General features: G+C 51.4%; 2 protein-coding genes across 2 annotated transcripts in view; one reads left to right on the top strand and one right to left on the bottom strand.

Annotated features, from left to right (window-relative positions):
• The window catches only part of UTP20 (UTP20 small subunit processome component), a 74,942-nt gene extending 63,104 nt beyond the window's left edge, over nucleotides 1–11,838 (top strand). The window contains exons 51-62 of the mRNA XM_068142727.1: nucleotides 572–682; nucleotides 1,632–1,711; nucleotides 2,354–2,423; nucleotides 4,081–4,263; nucleotides 5,089–5,220; nucleotides 5,910–6,042; nucleotides 7,653–7,852; nucleotides 8,173–8,244; nucleotides 8,836–9,162; nucleotides 9,888–10,014; nucleotides 11,015–11,160; nucleotides 11,602–11,838. Of these exons, the coding sequence (XP_067998828.1) occupies nucleotides 572–682; nucleotides 1,632–1,711; nucleotides 2,354–2,423; nucleotides 4,081–4,263; nucleotides 5,089–5,220; nucleotides 5,910–6,042; nucleotides 7,653–7,852; nucleotides 8,173–8,244; nucleotides 8,836–9,162; nucleotides 9,888–10,014; nucleotides 11,015–11,160; nucleotides 11,602–11,757 (1,737 nt within the window). The 3' untranslated portion in view covers nucleotides 11,758–11,838. The remainder of the gene's footprint in view (nucleotides 1–571; nucleotides 683–1,631; nucleotides 1,712–2,353; nucleotides 2,424–4,080; nucleotides 4,264–5,088; nucleotides 5,221–5,909; nucleotides 6,043–7,652; nucleotides 7,853–8,172; nucleotides 8,245–8,835; nucleotides 9,163–9,887; nucleotides 10,015–11,014; nucleotides 11,161–11,601) is intronic.
• Nucleotides 11,839–12,806: 968 nt separating this feature from the next.
• Nucleotides 12,807–18,119, bottom strand: ARL1 (ADP ribosylation factor like GTPase 1). The gene is made up of 6 exons (XM_068142726.1): nucleotides 18,012–18,119; nucleotides 16,297–16,434; nucleotides 14,463–14,544; nucleotides 13,676–13,787; nucleotides 13,390–13,568; nucleotides 12,807–13,209 (listed from the first exon to the last, which is right to left on the bottom strand). Exons 1-6 carry the CDS (start codon nucleotides 18,013–18,015, stop codon nucleotides 13,179–13,181), a joined length of 546 nt encoding a protein of 181 aa, XP_067998827.1. The 5' UTR covers nucleotides 18,016–18,119; the 3' UTR covers nucleotides 12,807–13,178.
• Nucleotides 18,120–18,427: the final 308 nt, after the last annotated feature.

The following is an 18,427-nucleotide window of genomic DNA, read 5'->3' as shown; positions in this document are numbered from 1 at the left end:
ACATTGCTGTCCCATGGATAACTTGGTATCCACCAGGACTCCCAGGTCCTTCTCCACAGGGCTGCCTTCTAGCAGATCACCTCCTGGTGAAAGGCTGTACCACCCCACATCAGCTCTGTTGGGGGAGAGTGAAGCAACAAAGCTTTTCTGTGGGACTTGTACTGCTCTTTAAATTGTGTGAGAGGCTGTTTCATGCACATGAGGATCTGGGGTCCCTGGTCATTAGATTCTGTGTTGTCCAAAAGAAGCAGATATTTGTAAGCCACCCTGTTGGGGTTTTTCTGGCTGCTTGGTTTTGATTTGCCTTTTGGTTTAGGTGTTTGGAGGTTTTTTTGGTGGTATGGGTTTGGTTTGGGGTTTTTTGGCTTGTTTTGGGGCTTGGGGGAGTGCAGGTTTTTTTGTCTGTCAGTTTTCTGTGTCTTCCTGAAGTTGCTCTGGCTGTGTTTGAAGATGTGAAAGGCAATGTCAGTGTACCAGCTGAGATCAGTGGAGTCCCCAGCATATGGTGCTACTACATCTCACACTGTGCAAACAAAATGACGTGACTCCAGCTATGCTTCCACATTTGTAGGCTATTCTCTCCAGGAAGCTGATGGTCCCTGAAATTGATGATGTGCTGCAGAAGGTTGCCCAGCTGGCCATCACGGGTCAGAGCGAGGCGGTGCGAGTCCAGTGCAGGCAGGTTGGTAGAACGTGAAGTCTCTTCTCTGTCTTACTGCTGTCTAACAGGCCAGAGGGCTTAGTGTAGCTATCCCAGATCTCACAGACATGTGCCTTAGCCCAGCTGAGCCCCTAGCCCCATTTCCCCATCTTGCTAATCCTTGTTGCCTTTGTTACCTGGCTGGCTGTGGTTCATGTGACTGGTGCACTGCAGACTGCTTGCCCTGGTGCACCTCCAGAGAGCTGCCCGGCAGCAGTGACAGATTTCCCTCTTCTGGAGGCTTTTAGGCTTAGCTTATTGAGAACCTTGCCCCTTTCTGAATCATAGCAGAGGATTCCACAAATCCATTATTGCTTCCCACTACTTCCTCCTCCTTTCCAAGCTAGAAGCAACCAAAAGGCAGAATAGAACAGAATTAACCAGGTTGAAAGAGACCTTTGAGATCATTGAGTCCAACCTATCACCCAACACCATCTGATCAACTAAACCATGGCACCAAGCACCCCATCCAGTCTCCTCCTAAACACCTCCAGGGATGGTGACTCCACCACCTCCCTGGGCAGCACATTCCAATGGCCAATCACTCTTTCTGTGAAGAACTTCCTAACATCCAGCCTAGAATTGGCTGCTTCATTTCAAGCACTGGGTTGCAGATGCAGCAGGAGCTGTGCATAACCCAACAGTGCATTTCCATAGCTACAGGGTGAATGTGGAAGGATCCAAAATCTTTTAACAGGAGCCTGCACAAATCACAGGAACACTCTGAAGCTGTCAAATGCCTGCAGATAATGTTCTGGGCATGGAGCTTGAGAGCAATTGTTGGCCCCTTGTATAGCAGGAATGGGATGAAAGGGATGATTCTCTTAAGCTTGCTGCTCCATCACTGAGTTTTCTTCATAACCTTTTTATAAGCTTTCCTGAGTGCTCCTTGTAACTCCTTCTGTTGTTGTTGTCTTTCTTTTTTCCCCAGATTTACTTAAAATATATCCTGGACTACCCCCTTGGTGACAAGCTGAAACCCAATTTGGATTTTCTACTTGCACAGCTGGAGTGAGTTTATAGTCCTGGTTATAGCTCTGTCAGAGCAGGACCTTGTTGCTTAACTATGACTTTAGTGTCCACATTGTGTGCCAAAGGGCTGCTCATGAGGAGCAGAGGGTGTGGCTGAAGTCTTGAGAGTCTCACAGCTAAAACACCAGATCAGAGGAAAAGCAAATCCTTTTGCCCTTCCCTATTTCACAGCTGGGTTTATTGTTCTTTACCTCTTTGTAAGCAGAGGTTCTGTTTGCTTAGTGGTTAACCAGGTGAACTGGAAAATCCAGGCAGGATAAAGAGTGGTGTCCATTGCAGTGGTCTCAGCTGCAGTTGCAGGCACAGTTGAGATGAACTGCAGCCATTCAGCAGGGGCAGTGTGCCTGAAACCTCCTTCTGATCATGACCTCTGCCCTGCTGAAGGTGACAGTAACTTACTGTCTTCCCCAGCACCACAGCACAAGTGCTGTGTTAGCTCAAGCTGGCTTGAGCCCTTTTTTGCCTGTCCCTCTGTGCCTGTTCTCAGGGAGCTGATGAGTTGCTTCTCTTCTCCTAGGTATCAGACCAGGTCTGGTAGCTGTTGTGGAAAGACTCCTGTCAGGTCGTTAGCAGCTTTGCAGAGTATTAACCCAGCCCTAACTGCGAGTCGTTTCCTCACAGGTACGAGTATGAGACTGGAAGAGAATCTGCACTGGAGATGATTGTGTACCTCCTTGACACCTTCCCACAGGTAACAAGCTCCCCACAGTGCTCAAGCATCAAGTACTTGCTGCAGCTTGCACTAGCAGAGTTTGCAGTTTGTTTTGGAAGAACTTGGTGGTTCCTATTATCTCTTACCCTGAGCAGAACATTCACTTGTCTCCAAAGAACCTGGCTTTGAAATAGAATAGAATAGACCAGACCAGGTTTGAAGAGACCTTCAAGATCATCAAGGCCAACCTATCACCCAACACCACCTAATCAACTAACCCATGGCACCAAGCACCCTATCAAGTCTCCTCCTAAACACCTCCAGTGATGATGACTTCTCCCTGGGCAGCACATTCCAATGGCCAATCTCTCTTTCTGTGTAGAATTTCTTCCTAACCTCCAGCCTAAACCTCCCCTGGCGCAGCCTGAGACTGTGTCCTCTTGTTCTGGTGGTGGCTGCCTGGGAGGAGAGACCAACCTCCCTTCAGGTAGTTGTAGACAGCAAGAAGGTCTCCCCTGAGCCTCCTCTTCTCCAGGCTAAGCAACCCCAGCTCCCTCAGCCTCTCCTCACAGGGCTGTGCTCCAAACCCCTCCGCTTCCAGCAAGTCAACATCTTTCCTAAACTGAGGGGCCCAGAACTGGACACAGGACTCCAGGTGTGGCCTAACCAGTGCTGAGTCCAGGGGCAGAATGACTTCCCTGCTCCTGCTGGCCACACTGTTCTTGATGCAGGCCAGGATGCCATTGGCCCTCTTGGCTGCCTGGGCACACTGCTGGCTCGTGTTCAGCCTACCATCAACCAGTACCCCCAGGTCCCTCTCTGCAAGAGAGCTGACAGCTGGAAAGCCTGCAGTACTTCTTTACCTAATGTGCCCATAAAGCTCTGCCAGCTGGAGTTTGGATAAACTTGATAGTGATTCCTGCCAGGAAGAGATACAAGCAGCTGAGGGAACAGGGCATGAGCAGAAAGTGGTGTCTAGAGTTTTGTGATGGTTCCTTAGCATTCATGAGAGCCACTGATGATCTTGGAGGTCTCTTCCAACCTGCTTGATGCTGTGATTCTGTAACTGGTCTGTGACATCCCAGAGCTGTTTTGCTGGCCTGATAGGAGTCAGTGGAGTGGATCAAAATGAAAGCTAAGAACTAATCCTGCATGTGCAGGATTACACACACACAATGCTAAGCTGCCTTGAAGGTCTGCAGGTGGGGCTTAACTGAGCATTCAGGAGACACAGAGAAGTGCAATCAAGCAAGAATCTGGAGGAAGGAAGAGGATTTCTGCACAGTAAGCTGTGCTTCACCACTGCCTGATTAGATTTAGTATCTCCTCTTGGGCTCTGGCAGCTCTGTGAGTGACAAAGAGCTGCTGGCTTTCAGGGAAGGACCTCTGGGCTGAGAGCTGCAGTGCTGAGGGACTTAAGCCTGTTTCAGTGAGAGCTGCACAGGAAGTGCCCCTCAGGGTCTGACACCCAGACTGCTGCCCCAGGGGCATGTTGTTAGCAAGTCAGAGCAGGGCTGGGGCTGCTCTGCCTGCTCCAGCCCCTGGAGCATCCCTTTCAGTTCAGCTGGCTTGGCACGGAGCCTGCGCAGGGCTGACATTGGTCCTGTTCCTGCTGCAACAGACACCTCTCTTCTCCCCTTTACCTGCCAGAAGCTCCTGGGGGATCTGTGGTTGACTTATGGTTGTTTCTTTCTAGGATCTCCTCCATAAATACTGTGGGCTGTTCTTCCTCTCCCTTTGTATGATGATGATCAACGACGACTCTGCCAAATGTAAGAAGATGGCAGCTTTGACCTGCAAGTCTCTCCTCAGCAAGATCAGCACTGAAAACCAGGACCTGATGTTTTCCCTGGTCACAGAGTGGTTTCACAGCACAAAGGTATTCTTTGGTCTTTTCTCTCTTTGGGGGCTGAGTAAGATTAAGGCAGGTGAGAGCCTGCTAGTAACAGGTCTGCTGGATTCATGAGTTTCAGTGGTACCTGACTAAACAGTTTGAGGAAAGGAGTATGGACAAGACCCAGCTTAGAATAAAAGCTCTTTAAAGCTGTGCTCAGTGCATAGCTGTTGCTAGTTCTGGGCCCCTCAATTTAGGAAGGATACTGAGACACTTGAATGTGTCCAGAGAAGGGCAACAAGGCTGGGGAGAGGTCTCAAGCACAAGCCCTGTGAGGAGAGGCTGATCAGATCCCCTCTCAGCCTTCCCTTCTCCAGTCTAATCAGCCCCAGGTCTCTCAGCCTTTGCTCACAAGAGAGATGTTCCAGTCCCAGTCCCTCATCATGCTCATGGCCCTCTGTTGGACTCTTTCCAGTATTTCCCTGTCCCTCTCCAGCTGGGGAGCCCAGAACTGGACCCAGTACTGCTTTCAGCTCCAGTATGTTCAGTTCTAGTTTACAGCTGTGAGAGCAGAGTTGCCCTGAGAGCCTTGCAGCTGGGAACTGGGCTGGGAAAGGCATTTTGTCATTCACTCTTGGGGTGTGTTTCCAGGGGTAACCTCTACTGCCAGACACTTTTGAACCTAGCTGGCAGCATCTTCTTTGTCTGTAGTACTCTGAAAGCCAGAAGCTGTTGCTGCAGTCAAAAGTGGGGGTGGGTATGGGGGGGGGGGGGGGGGGGAGGGGGTGATTGTTACCACTTCCTGCCCATGGGAGCTGCAGGATTGGATTATCCAGAAGTGCCAAGGGATGTTGTAACTTCTGTTGGCAGAGCTCCCACAGGAGGTTGGCTGCCCAGGCCTGTGGTTTGTTTGTGGAAGTGGAGGGAGTGATGTTTGAACGGCGGCTGCCAGCTGTCCTCACCTTGATTGAGAGAGAAATCAACCCAGCTGAATTTGAAGATGTGAGTAATTCTTCCCACTTGGGAGGCCTGGGGCAGGGGAATTAAGAGAATGGGCAAAAAAGGAAAGAAGTGTGGAAGATATTTAACTGCTGGACCTGCTGAGCAAACCACAGCACACACATGTGCCCTGAAGAGGACCTCACTGACCTAAAAGCAGATCTTTGGCAGTTAGCCCAAATTTGGTGTCATGTACCACACAAAGGCAAAGGGACTTGCAAAGCCACCCAGCTTGAGCCTGCAGCCATGCAGTGCAACCAGCAGATACATTGCTCCTTGCCCTGGCCTCCATCAAGATCTCTGTGGGTGGAAGGTGAAGACCTTGTTCCTAACATCCAGTCTAAATCTCTCTAATTTCAAACCGTTGCCCCTCATCCTGTCACTGTAGTCCATCTCAGCCTTCTTGTAGCCCCCTCTTAGGGTGCTGGAAGGCTGCTATTAGGTCTCCCTGGAGCCTTCTCCAGGCTGAACAACCCCAGCTCCCTCAGCCTGTCCTCACAAGAGAGGAGTTTCAGCCCCCTGATCATGTTCTGCAGAGGTTCAGTCTCCAGAAGAGATGCTTTGGTGAAGCTGCTGTCAGGTACCAGCCTTCTTTGTCTCCTCAGAGCTGGTCTGAAATGTATCTAGTAGGGTAAACAAGCACTGTCTTCAGGTCCTCATAAGCATCTTTCTTGACTTGTTGATTCTATTAGATAACTGAAGAGGAGGAGGAGAAGGCAGCAGATAGGCTGCTCTTCAGCTTCCTTGTGCTGGTAACAAAGCTAATCACAGGCTGCAACTTGATTCAGCTAACCAAGAGCAGTGATGTTGTGAGCAGTATCTGGGGTAAGTACCAGGAATGATTACAGCTGTGTAATGAGGAAGATTCTCCTGTGGCCCATGAGGGACCTGAGCTTTGCTGTGTACAATGTTTGCATGCTGCTAAATGCTAACATGCAGCAGTGCTGGGCACTGAGAGAGAAGATGTCAATGGAGAAGGTTACATGGCTGAGGAAAACAAAGCATTCTCTGTCTCAGTTGCTGGGAAGTAGTTTATTTTACCCCAAGAGCAAATAGTTGCAGACTGTTTGTTGGGTGTTTGACCACAATTACATCCTCCTGGATGAAAACATGCTGTTCTCCTGGGAAGTTGAGTTTTTCCTGATGAGCTCATCCCTATGAGCAAGCAAGCAGTGACACATGGGAGCAGTGCTGCAAATACTGTGTTCCTGCCAGCAGGTTGTGGCCTGGAGGTTATTTGATTGGAGCAGTTAGATTCTTTCCCTCTGAGAGCCATTGTACAGTGTCAGCTTGGCATTTTGGTGCCTTGACTTTGTTTCATTTAGAATAGAATAAAATTAACCAGGTTGGAAGAGACCTTTGAAATCATCAAGTGCAACCTATCATCCAGCACCATCTAATCAACTAACCCATGGCACCAAGCACCCCATCCAGTCTCCTCTTAAACACCTCCAGTGATGGTGACTCCACCACCTCCCTGGGCAGCACATTCCAATGGGCAATCTCTCTTTGTATGAAGAATTTCTTCCTAACCTCCAGCCTAAACCTCCCCTGGTGCAGCTTGAGACTGTGTCTTCTTATTCTGGTGCTGGTTCCCTGGGAGAAGAGACCAACCCCCACCGGGCTACAACCTCCCTTCAGGTAGTTGTAGACAGCAATAAGGTCTCCCCTGAGCCTCCTCTTCTCCAGGCTAAGCAACCCCAGCTCCCTCAGCCTCTCCTCACAGGGCTGTGCTCCAAACCCCTCTCCAGCTTTGTTGCCTTGCTCTGGACACCTTCCAGCAACTCAACATCTTTCCTAAACTGAGGGGCCCAGAACTGGACACAGGACTCCAGGTGTGTGCTGAATACAGGGCAGAATGACCTCCCTGCTCCTGCTGGCCACACCGTTCCTGACACATTTGCTGTTGTTGGAAGGCCTGCACCTGGCTGGTTCATGTCTTCAAAGCCTTTGGCCTGCCAGCTGCCTTTAGTGAGACAGGAGATAACTTTTGTAAATGCTGGGTTGCTTGGTGGGGTGCAGCTCAGACAGAGGCAAGACAAGAGGGAAACTGCAGCTCCTCTCCGAAGCATCCTCACCCCCCATCCCAGGGTTTGATCTGAGCACCTGCAGCAGGAACAGCTCACCTGAGTCTCAGTTGCCATCACTTTTCAAACAGTGGCCTCATCTTTGGAGGTGCTGTGGGTGTATATGAGATCATTTGGTCTCTGTGGGGGCATTTGGCTGCCTGTAGTGCTTTGCTGCTGTCTCCTTTGGCTGGACAGAGCTGCTAAGAAGTCTTTGATTATGTCTGAGCAGAGGAGCACAGTTAATTTCCTTCACTTTTTCATCATAGTGTGTGCTGTGGGAATTCCTGGGGAGACTTGGTTCTTTTCCTGGTCTCAGTGAACCAGCTCCTCTGCTGAGAGGTTCTGTTTTGGTCTCTTATCCTCCAGGTCATGTCCAGTCTCACCTGTGGTACCCTCACAGCTGGGTCTGGCTGACAGCTACTGAGATCTTTGGCTTGTTGTTTGCATCTTACAAGCCAGAAGATCTTGTCAACAAGTGGAAGGAAAGAAAGGCAGAGAAGAGGAAACAGTCATCAGCAAAGCTGCCACCATCCATAGTCTTCTTGACTGCTGAACTGGACAAGAAGGTAATGATGTCCATGCTGCTCCTTTCCCTTGCTCATGCCCCTTCCCTGGCTGGCACACAGGTTTCTCTTCTAGTTGTGTGCCTGCTGCCTCACCCCAAGCACTTAATGCATTTGAGGAGATGTCTCTGCTGCTGAGAGGAGGCTTCCCTGGGACCTTATTCTCAGCATCACAAAGAGCCACCTCTAGACAGGCAGAAGTAGTGCTGAGCCAGTCCCTTGGCCTCCTCTGGGAACTGCCTTTGGTGACTGCAGAGCTCCACTTTGAGTTTCTTCTGCTGCTCCCTTTCATGGAGCAATTTCCTTCTTTTTTCTCTCCCCAGATGAAGGAACTTGCATTTGCCTTCTGCCATCAGCTGCAGTCCAAGTTCCTGGACCTGTCTCTGGGAGAGCAGGTAAGAGCAGGAGTGGGAGCTGGCCTTGGCCCGTGAGGGAGTGTTATGTCAAATCAGGACAGCAGCACTTGGGGCTGGTGTGGCTTGGGGCAAATACACACTGCAGGGCCAGTAGCTCTGTGCTGAGGGCATCAGAGCAGGTGCATGTCCCAGAAGGACCCAAACAATTCCCCCTTGTGGGTGTCAAGTCTGCTGGAAGGGCTGATGGGTGGCAGGGACAGCAAGAGAAGGCACCATGCAGGGCAGAACTGGGAATCCCTGCTGCCAGGGACAGTGTGCAGTCAGGTCTGTGATGCTGGTTCCCTGCAGCTGCACTGGAGCCTTGGCTGTTTGCTGGGAGATTTCCTTGAGGAGAGCCAGGGGCTGCTAGAGGTGGGGAAGACAAAATGAGCAGCCCTGCCTTGGGGGATGTTGGAGCCCTAACAGCATCCAAGGGGACTGCCAGCTTACAGCAGCACACTGAGGTGGTTCTTCCTGTTAGGAGCAAGCCTCCTGGGTTGGCCAGTTCCTCTTTCAGATGCAGCCTGGGCTCACAGGTATCCTGGGCACTGTGGAGCCCACAGTGACTGACTACTCTGTGTTTGCACTCAGGTCATAAAGAATTTGCTTTTTGTGGCAAAAGTTGTTTACTTGCTAGCCCCTGCCCCAGAAGAAGATAAGGAGGCTGAAGGAGAGGTTGGTATTGAAGCAGGAGGGCAGGAGGCCTCAGAAGATAAAGAGGCTGAAGGAGCAGTCAGCTGTGAAGCAGAACAGGAGGCCTCAGAAGATGAGGAAGAAAAAGATGTTTCTGCTCAAGGAGAGGGGAAAGGAGAGGAGAGGGAAGAGAAAGGCCAGCCAGCCACATTGCTGTGGTTAATGAAGAAGCTCTCTCTCATGGCAAAGAGGGAAGCAGCATATTCCCCTAGGATCCCTCTGAAGGTAAGAACAGAGCTACACAAACTGCTTTTGGTGTGCTGGGCACTTCCACATCAGGCTGCTGCTCGGGCTGCTTGCTTCCAAGGGGCCAGCTGCAGCAGGTGTTGGGAGCTGGTGCTGAAGTGAGAATTGGTAGGTGTCAAACAAGCATTTTAGTTCAGGGGTCTCAGGAAAAGCTTGTGCTACTCTGCTTCTCCATGTTAATGCTTCCAGCCCTCTGGCTGTCTGGTGGAAGGGTGGAAAATCCAAAGGCACAGAGCTGAGGAGGAGAGAGCACTGCCTTTGAAAGCCTGAGAGTGCTAGGTTTGTGCAGGCAGGGGGATGGCAGCAGGGGGTTACATGCTGGGAGAAGGTTGGGCTGTGGGAGAACGTGAAGGAAGCTGCTGTGCTGCTTTCCTAAGGCTGTGGTGCAGCCTTGGAGGGGCTGAGCTTTAGTGTCTTCCTTCAGCTGCCTGAGAACAGGGCAGTGAGAACACTCCTGTTCAAAGTGTTACAGGCTGTCAACCCAGTGGAGTCACAGCTCAAGCTTTGCAGATCCCTTGGGCTTGTGACTCATCTAAAGGCTGTGCTGGGCTGCGTTCAGACCTTGCAACAGCAATGAGTTTCTGACTGGTGTCTGAAACAACATCTAGTGTGGTGAACAGTGAGGCACAGCACTCCTGCAGCAGTTCAGCAAGGCAGTTTCCTTCCAGCCTTCCTCACTTCATGTCCCACACACTCATTTTCAGAGAAGCTGCATCTTTAAGTTCCTGGGAGCAATCTCGGTGGATCTGGGGAAAGAGAGGATCAGGCCCTACCTTCCAACAATCCTCACCCCTCTGTACAGGGAGCTGAACAGCAACTATGCAGAGCAAGGTAAGTGATTCCCTCCCAAAGACCTTTCCCAAAGGAAAGTGTCAGAGCCCTGCCCCAGCACAAACACCACCTGCCTGTCCTTCCTTTTGAGGCGTAGGTGCCATGATCAGTGAATTTCACCTACTTGCAGTCTAACCAAAAGAAGGAAGAGAGGAGAGTGTTTGACAGCTGGAACACAAAGCTGTGTGTTGGCCAAGACTGGACTGAAGTTAGGCAGCTCCTGCATGCACCTGGGTAAAGCTTGGGCAGCTGGTGTAGTGGAGAAAGTGTAGCAGTCAAGGCTGGGCTCCTGGTGGCAAGAATCATGGAATCCCTGCTGAGGAGAGGAACAGAGTGTGGCTCTTAAGGAAGGCAGAACAAAGCTGGTGCCAAGCTGAGGGGCTTAGGGGCATGAAGATCCATGCCCTGGGGTTAAGTGTTTCAGTTTTAATGTAAAGCAGGATGTGTTCTGGCAGCTGGTGTCACTGCAGAGCAAGGCACTGTCCAGGTTGGAATTACCAGCTTGGTGGTTGCTTGGTGCTTTCCCCAAGCTCCCCTGTTTGCCATAGAGAACACGACCCTTAGTGTGTGCCACATGCACAGTGACATGGGAGGGGCTTCAGTCCACTGTAACTAATTAGTGATCCTGACCATTAAGCCAGCCTTCATTACACTGACTGACAAGGTTGGAATCATCTCTGTTTCCAACAAGGCCTTCTCCCTGAGCGCCCTGGTGGCTACACACAGCAAGCCTCTCCTAACAGACTTTGTGATGCCTTTATTCTGAAGAACAGTTTTGCCTCTCAAAAGCTTTATTGTTCTGCTTTTTGCCTGTGTGAAGCACCACTTGGGGCCCTCTGGGAAAGCTGGTGAAGAGCCAGCAGGTTTCACTTTGGACTCTGCAGCATCGTGGGGGCAAGATAGAGTCATCCTTTAGTAAAGAAAGAGGAATCCTTGCTAGGCTCTTGGCTTTCATTGCATATGCTGGAAAGATGAAGCCTGGTGATTCTGTTTTATTTAGATCCAACACTGAAGAACCTTTCCCAAGAAATCATAGACCTGCTGAAGAAGTTGGTTGGCTTGGAGGCCTTCTCGCTTGCCTTTTCCTCTGTGCAGAAACAGGCCAATCAGAAAAGAGCCATGAGGAAAAAGCAGAGGGCTTTGCAGGTAAGCTTTTGCTTTCTCTGCTGGGAAAAAGAAACAGGGTTTATCCTGGGGCTTGAGAGCTGACTGGGAGGCAACAAAGCTGGGGAGGGGGCTGGAGGCCTCCATCACAGCCTGCGAGCAACCTGTTGCAGTATTTCAGCAGCCTCTGTGTGAAGAGCTTCCTCTTGATGTTCAACCTCAATCTGCCCTGCTCCACTGCAAAAAAAGGCATTCATTTCTGAAAGGTGATTGGAAAGTGCTTCAGCTGAGGCTGTAGCAGGTGTGTGTTGCTGCTTACCCTGAGAGTGGAGGTAAACCTGGGCAGAGTGAGCAGGCAAAATACTCTCACTCCTGCGAAGGGCAAGAAAATGTCTGTGTGGTCCCACTAGGCCCCAGGTTCTTGGGCAGTACCTGATGTGTATGGGAACAGTCCACAAAGAAATGTTTGTGTTTTCCCTGTAGACTGTGGCAAACCCTGACATTGCTGCAAGGAAGAAGCTGAAGAGGCACAAGAATAAGGCAGAAAGTAGGAAGAGGAAAATAGAGTTCCTGCGGCCTGCCTACAAGGCCAAGAGACCTCGGAGCCACGCACTGAAGGATCTAGCAATGGTGGAATGAGAAAGCTTCTCCCTCCTGCAGGGTGAACTGAGAAGAAGAGTGATTTGAAGGTGAAGAAGTCAGTGGTGGTAAAGAAAGAAAGGGAAAAAAAGAGGATATTTCCATAGTGTCACTGTATTTATGAGTTGTTTTCATGTCATCTGTTTCCTCCAAGAGCTTGAATATGTTGTGAAGTTGTTTTCTAAGCCTGTGTGTTGAGCAGAGCCTGTACAGAGGAGTGGCCAAGGCCATCTGTATTAAATTGTACTTGATTTGTAAAAGGTGGGTGCTGTGGGGGCTTGGTTAGTGGCTGTGAGGATGGTGTGGGGGAGATAGAATTGTTGTGTTTGCAAAAGGGCTGTAAGAGCAGGGAGCATGAGTAACAGCAGTGTGGAGCAGAAGAGCTAAGTGGGTAAGGTGGTGATAAGGTGTTGGGTCAGGAGGTGATGATGTGAAGTGGTGCATTTGTTGCCTGGGTCCATTCCATTCTCATTCCCTTCCCATTCCATTCCTCAGCTGCTCCAAGCACTGCACTCCAGTCTCACCCCCACAAGCACTCCATACTCACCCCCAACTCCACTCGCCCCCACACGCACTCCGCTCGCACCCCACTCCACTCGCCCCCACAAGCACTCCGCTCACACCCCACTCCACTCACCCCCACAAGCACTCCATACTCACCCCCCACTCCACTCTCACCCCCACAAGCACTCCACTCACCCCCCACAAGCACTCCATACTCACCCCCAACTCCACTCACCCCCACAAGCACTCCACTCGCCCCCACAAGCACTCCATACTCACACCCCCCTCCTCTCGCCCCCACACACCCCCCTTCCACACACACTCCCACCCCCCTGCACTCACACTCCCATTCCACTCTCACTCCACTCTCCAGCTCTAGCCCCCTCTTACCCCTGTTGCTGGCCCTCCCTTCTAACAGCAGCTCCGCACTGAAGGCTTCTGAAGTGCAGCCTCAGTCTCAGGAGCTCTCCACCCCTTCAGCTGTGTGGCTTTCAGAAGTGGCCGCAGTTGGAGTTGTTTCAGTCAGCCATCACCACCAGGCTGAGTACAGCTGTCAGGTCCAGATTTTATTAGTGTTGCACTTAGCCAAACAGAGTAACCACTCCAAGCCACCGAAGGGGAGGGGGAAGAACAACCACCAAACAAAACACCCCAAAACCTTCCCAGCCAGTAAGACTTTCATACAAATGAACATAAGTACATCCTTTAAACAGAGAGAAAGAACAGGAACATCATCATAATGTACACAGACATTCACTTGGTTCAGCTCTACAATGCAAGAGAGGCATCCACATGACTGAAATCAAACTCCAAATTTGTCCTATTTACACACAGTTGTGGCCTGAAAACACTTTTGGACTGCAGAAAGAGGGATGCTGGATGCAGCTGGGACTTCTTGGCAGGTGGTCAGCTTCCTCTCACTGCCTGCTCTTCAAGGCCTCCACCAACCTACAAACAAGGTGAAGGCAGGTTACTGGGAAGTCGTTTTGGTTCTGTGGAAATACTTTTGGGGAGAAAGCTACTCCTCTCCTGTGGAATTTTATGTCAGGCAGACTCTCCCCAGATCGAGTCCCAGCACTGAAGAGGCTGGGTTTGTAACGAAGGCAGCAGGACTGGGCTGTTACTCACCACTCCATCGCTTCATCCAGCCCTGTGCCTTTCGTTGCAGAGGTTTTGAATATCTGCCACTTGCGGTCCTTCAGAGCTGGCAAGCCCAGGGCGTTTGCCATCTCTGTGGGAGTCATGGCCTGTTCCATGTCCTGCTTATTTGCAAAGACCACCAAAATGGCTTTCTTCAACTCTTCCTCCTGAAGAACAAAAAGAAAGGGGGGGCAGGAGGAAATGGGGCAAGTTGCTGCAGACCTTAACTGAAAGGTTCTCTTCTGCTGCTAGAGTCTCAGCCTCCTTTCCTTACCTCCAGCATAGCAACAAGCTCTGATTTGGAGGTGCCAATCCTGTCTCGATCGCAGCTGTCCACCACGTAAATGACAGCATCTGTGTTCGAGTAGTAACAGCGCCAGTAGGGCCTGCAGGGGAGAGGGAGAGAGAGATAGAGGCTCCAGACACAGCATCCCCACCTCTAGCAGTGCTTTTAGCCAGGGAATGAAAGCCAGGTTACCCAGAAGTAGTGAAAACACAGGCACTGGGGTGGAAGGCCCCAAGAGGCAAGAGAAGGGATCCTTGAGAGGCTGCAAAAGTGAAGAGGCAGCGCAAGCAGTCTCAACACCAGGAGACAAAACAAGCTGCAGGAAAAGGTTAAAGAGAAGGGAGGGGAGGGAAGCAGAGAGGGGAAAAAGGGAGGGGAGGGAAGCAGAGAGGGGAAAAAGGGAGGGGAGGGAAGCAGGGGGGGGAAAAGGGAGGGGAGGGAAGCAGAGAGGGGAAAGAGGGAGGGGAGGGAAGCAGAGAAGGGAAAAAGGGAGGGAGGGTGCCTTCCAACCCCTAATGTTCTGTGAACTGCCTCCTCCACAAGCAAAACCTCTTCCTCAAAGCAGAGCTGTACTGCAGTGAAAGCATCCACTTGTTTCTTTGCCATCTGCAGTCCCAGACAGGTTTTAACTGAATCCTGTCAGACCAAAGTGCTCTCCTGAAGTTTGAGAACCCATTTTCAGAGGTGACAGCTAGGAGAATTCCAAGCACTTAGCCCTGTTTTTTTCCCTGTGAGACATTTAATGATGCATTTTTCATTTCAAGAGTTCTCTTACCTTATGCTGGTCTGTCCTCCCAAGTCCCACACTTGAAATTTCAGGTTCTTGTACGTCACGGTCTCAACATTGAAGCCAATGGCTGGAACAAAGTCAAACAGTTTCACTCCAGGCAACCGCTGCTTAGTTTTTGCTGGAGAACTCTACAGCACTTAGTTGAAATTTTTCATGTTAGAGAAGTCTCAGTAGCTACATTATGAAGTTCATGCCCTTTGCAAACATTCATGGCTCAACAAATGGTGTGATAGGAAGAGAGGGAATAGATTGAAGCTTGAGGAGGGCAGATTGAGAGTGGTTGTTAGGAAGAAATTCTTTCCAGCAAGGGTGGGGAGACACTGAAACAGGTTGCCCAGGGAGGCTGGGGATGCTCCCTCCCTGGAGGTGTTCAAGGCCAGGCTGGATGATGCCTTGAGCTACCTGATCTAGTGGAGGGTGTCCCTGCCCATGGCAGGGGGGTTGGAACTAGATGATCTTTAAGGTCTCTTCTAGCCCAAGTATCACAGTATCACTTAGGTTGGAAAGCACCTCGAGGGTCATCAAGTCCAACCTATCAACACAGACCCCATGACTAGACCATGGCACCAAGTGCCATGTCCAATCTCCCCTTGAACGCCTCCAGGGACGATGACTCAACCACCATGGATTCTATGAATCCACGAACTCACTGCAATCAGTACAGAGATCTGTAACAAGTTGTTCCAAGTGAAGAGAGGTGTGCCTGAAATCACCCAAATAACCAGAGCAGGGGGTGAAGGATTGCTTACTTTGGGGTAATTGTTGTTTTGGTAACTGAGTACACAACTGACAGCAATAGAACACTAAGGACTGTGTCCTTGGGGTCAACCCCAGATCTGTGCTCTCCTAAGACCACAGCAGAATAAACTTCTGAGCAGAAGACCTGACACTGGTATCCAGAAGATGGCAATAAGGTTATACAGCACATCACACAGAATGGTAGGGGTTGAAAGGGACCTTGAAAGATCATTTGAGTCCAACCCCCCTGCCAGAGCAGGATCACCTAGGGCAGGCCACACAGGAACACATCCAGCTGGGTTTTGAAACTCTCCAGGGAAGGAGACGCCACAACCTCTCTGGGCAGCCTGCTCCAGTGCTCCATCACCCTCACAGTAAAGAAGTGTCTCCTGATGTTGAGGTGGAGCCTCCTGTGTTCCAGCTTGTACCCATTGTTCCTTGTGCTATCAGTGGGCACCACCAAAAAGAGCCTGCCACCCTCATCCTGACACCCACCCCTCAGATATTTATGGACATTGGTAAGATCCCCTCTCAGCCTTCTCAACACTCAACAGCCCTAGGGCTCTCAGTCTTTCTTCATAGAAGAGATGACTTCAAGTGCCTTAATCATGCTCAGAGCTCTCTGTTGGACTCTCTCCAGTGGATCCCTGCCTCTCTTGAACTGGAAAGCCCCAAACCAGGTACAGTATTCCAGGTGTGGTTGCACCAGGGCAGAGTAAAGGGGAGAAAGAACCAACATGTGTCATTCCTTTTCCCACCAGCCCAGAGAAACACAACACAAAAGGCTTCTATAGTCAACAGCTACTATTTGCTGAACATCTACCCATCAAGAACATCCTACCAAATCATGGGAACAAGCTTCAAGTCAAATAGTCTTTGTGTTGAGCAGAGCAGCAGGAAGTATTCCCATATGTAGAACTTCAGCAGGACACTGTAACACTGCTGTGACAGCAAAGTTCTTCAACACAACAATGCAAGGTTCCCACAACCTGAGGTCCTTTTGCTTGTGAAGGAACTATGCAGGAGCTAAGCTCACAAAGCATTACAGCCAGAGGTTTTCACTGGGGGACTGATCACTTACTTGGAATGGTGGTAACAACTTCTCCAACTTGCAACCTGTAGAGAATGGTTGTTTTTCCTGCCCCATCCAGCCCCAGGATCAGAATCCTCATCTCCCGAGTTCCAAACAAGCTGGAAAAGATGGTGGAGAAGAAGCCCCCTGCACATGGAAAACCAGAGCAGAAAGATGTCAGCTAGCAGTATGAAAGGAGAGTCAGACCAACCTCACTTCCTCCTAAGCAACATGTTTCTTTTCTGCAGTGGAAAGTTAGAACAGGGGGCAGCCACTTGAACCTGAACCATTTCCCTGGCTTCATGCTGCTATTTGTGGTGGCTCAGTCCAGCAAAGCCACGTGGCAGCAGCATCAACCTTCTCACTGCAGTGAAGATGCTTTTTCCTTCTCTCTTTTGCCAAAATCTGAGCCAACTTCTTTTTTGTTTGCATCAGAGTCTGTCTTGTCAATACAAGAGACTATACAAGGACATGCTGAGGCCTGAAAGAATCCTTCCTGGTGTTTGCAGTCTCCCACAGGACCACTCCATTCTTTTTTCTTAAAGTCAGGTATAAGTCAGCAGGGATGTGTTAAATCACACTCCATTACAAGCCCTTTTCTCTGCTTGCCAGCTTGTGGCCAGCCTAACACCTGCTTTGTGCCTAACAGCTGTTTAAGTACAGAAGGAATGATGTAAGCCAGGAGCAATGACATTGGGCTGCCCAGGGAGGTGGTGGAGTCACCATCCCTGGAGGTGTTCAGAACAGGATTGGACATGGCACTTGAAGCCATGGTTTAGTTGTCACAAGGTGTTAGGTATCATGTTAGAATAGAGTAGAATTAACCAGGTTGGAAAAGACCTCAAGGATCATCAAGTCCAACCTATCACCCAACACCATCTAATCAACTCAACCATGGCACCAAGCACCCCATCCAGCCTCTTCCTAAACACCTCCAGTCATGGTGACTCCACCACCTCCCTGGGCAGCACATTCCAATGGCCAATCACTCTCTCTATGAAGAACTTCTTCCTAACCTCCAGCCTAAACCTTCTCTGGCGCAGCTTGAGACTGTGTCCTCTTGTTCTGGTGCTGGTTGCCTGGGAGAAGAGACCAGCCCCCACCTGGCTACAACCTCACTTCAGGTAGTTGTAGAGAGCAAGAAGGTCTCCCCTGAGCCTGGAAGTGTTCAAGAGAAGTCGGATGAAGCCACCTGGTCTGGTGGGAAGTGTCGCTGCCCAGGGCAGGAGGGGGTGCACTAGATGACTGAGCCGCACCACGATTCAGGGCCTCTTTCTGTTCTACAAAGCCAATTTTCACAAGCAGTGCCTTATTAGCAACCCCCTACCTGAACCAGAGCTTAATTCAGACCAGTCCCGAGAGCACTACGACCTGCTCACACCACTCGTCACGGCACGGGGAAGAACGCAGCGCTGGAAGCGGCCCAGCACCGCACCAGCGCCAGGACCCTGCCGCCGACAGCCACGGCTTCGGCCCGGCCCGCAGGGAAGGCAGGTGCGGCCGCAGCCTCTCCCGGCCCGGCGTTCCGCGGAGGCAGGAGGCGATCTGCTCTCCTCCTGCCTCTTTCAGCACCGCTCCGGTGGCTGCCGCCCGCTCCGCATCCCCCTTTCCCCCCTCCCCCCCCAGTCTCCGGAGGCCAGCGGGTGCGGGTGGCAGGGAGCGGACCCCCCCGCACCGTCCCGCCGCCTGCGCCACCCCCCGGCCCCCTGCCGCCCGCTGCTCACCCATGTCGAGCTGGTTCCGCCGTGCGCGGGCACCCCGCCCCGCTGCGCTGCGCTGGCCCTGCCGCCGCCCAGGCGCCGCCGCTCGCCGGCTCCACGTCGAAAGCCAGGGAGGGTAAAAGAGGCGCTCCCTGCCCCCCGCCTCGCCGATTCGACACGGAGCCGCGGCGCAGCTGCGCAGGAAAGGGCTGACCACGGGGCTGCAGATAGACCCGGACGGGAAGGAGAAAGGAAGGAACGGATAAAAAAACCGAATAAAACAGAATAACCCCAGCTGTTCAGAAATGCAGCGCTAGAAATACGCCGTAACGAATGTGCGGGGCCGGCGGCAGCGCGGCGTGCAGGGGAGGGGCGGGGGCGCTGCCTCCTGCCTCCTGCCTCCTGCCTCCAGCCGCCGCCTGCCTGCCTCGGCCGGGGGC

Source organism: Melanerpes formicivorus, unplaced genomic scaffold (genome assembly GCF_026170545.1).
Source record: "Melanerpes formicivorus ecotype bairdi unplaced genomic scaffold, bMelFor1.0.p_v2 SCAF_8, whole genome shotgun sequence".
Classification (NCBI taxonomy): domain Eukaryota; kingdom Metazoa; phylum Chordata; class Aves; order Piciformes; family Picidae; genus Melanerpes; species Melanerpes formicivorus.
The sequence above is the reverse complement of the archived record's forward strand: the minus strand, read 5'-3'. Positions and strand labels throughout refer to the sequence as shown.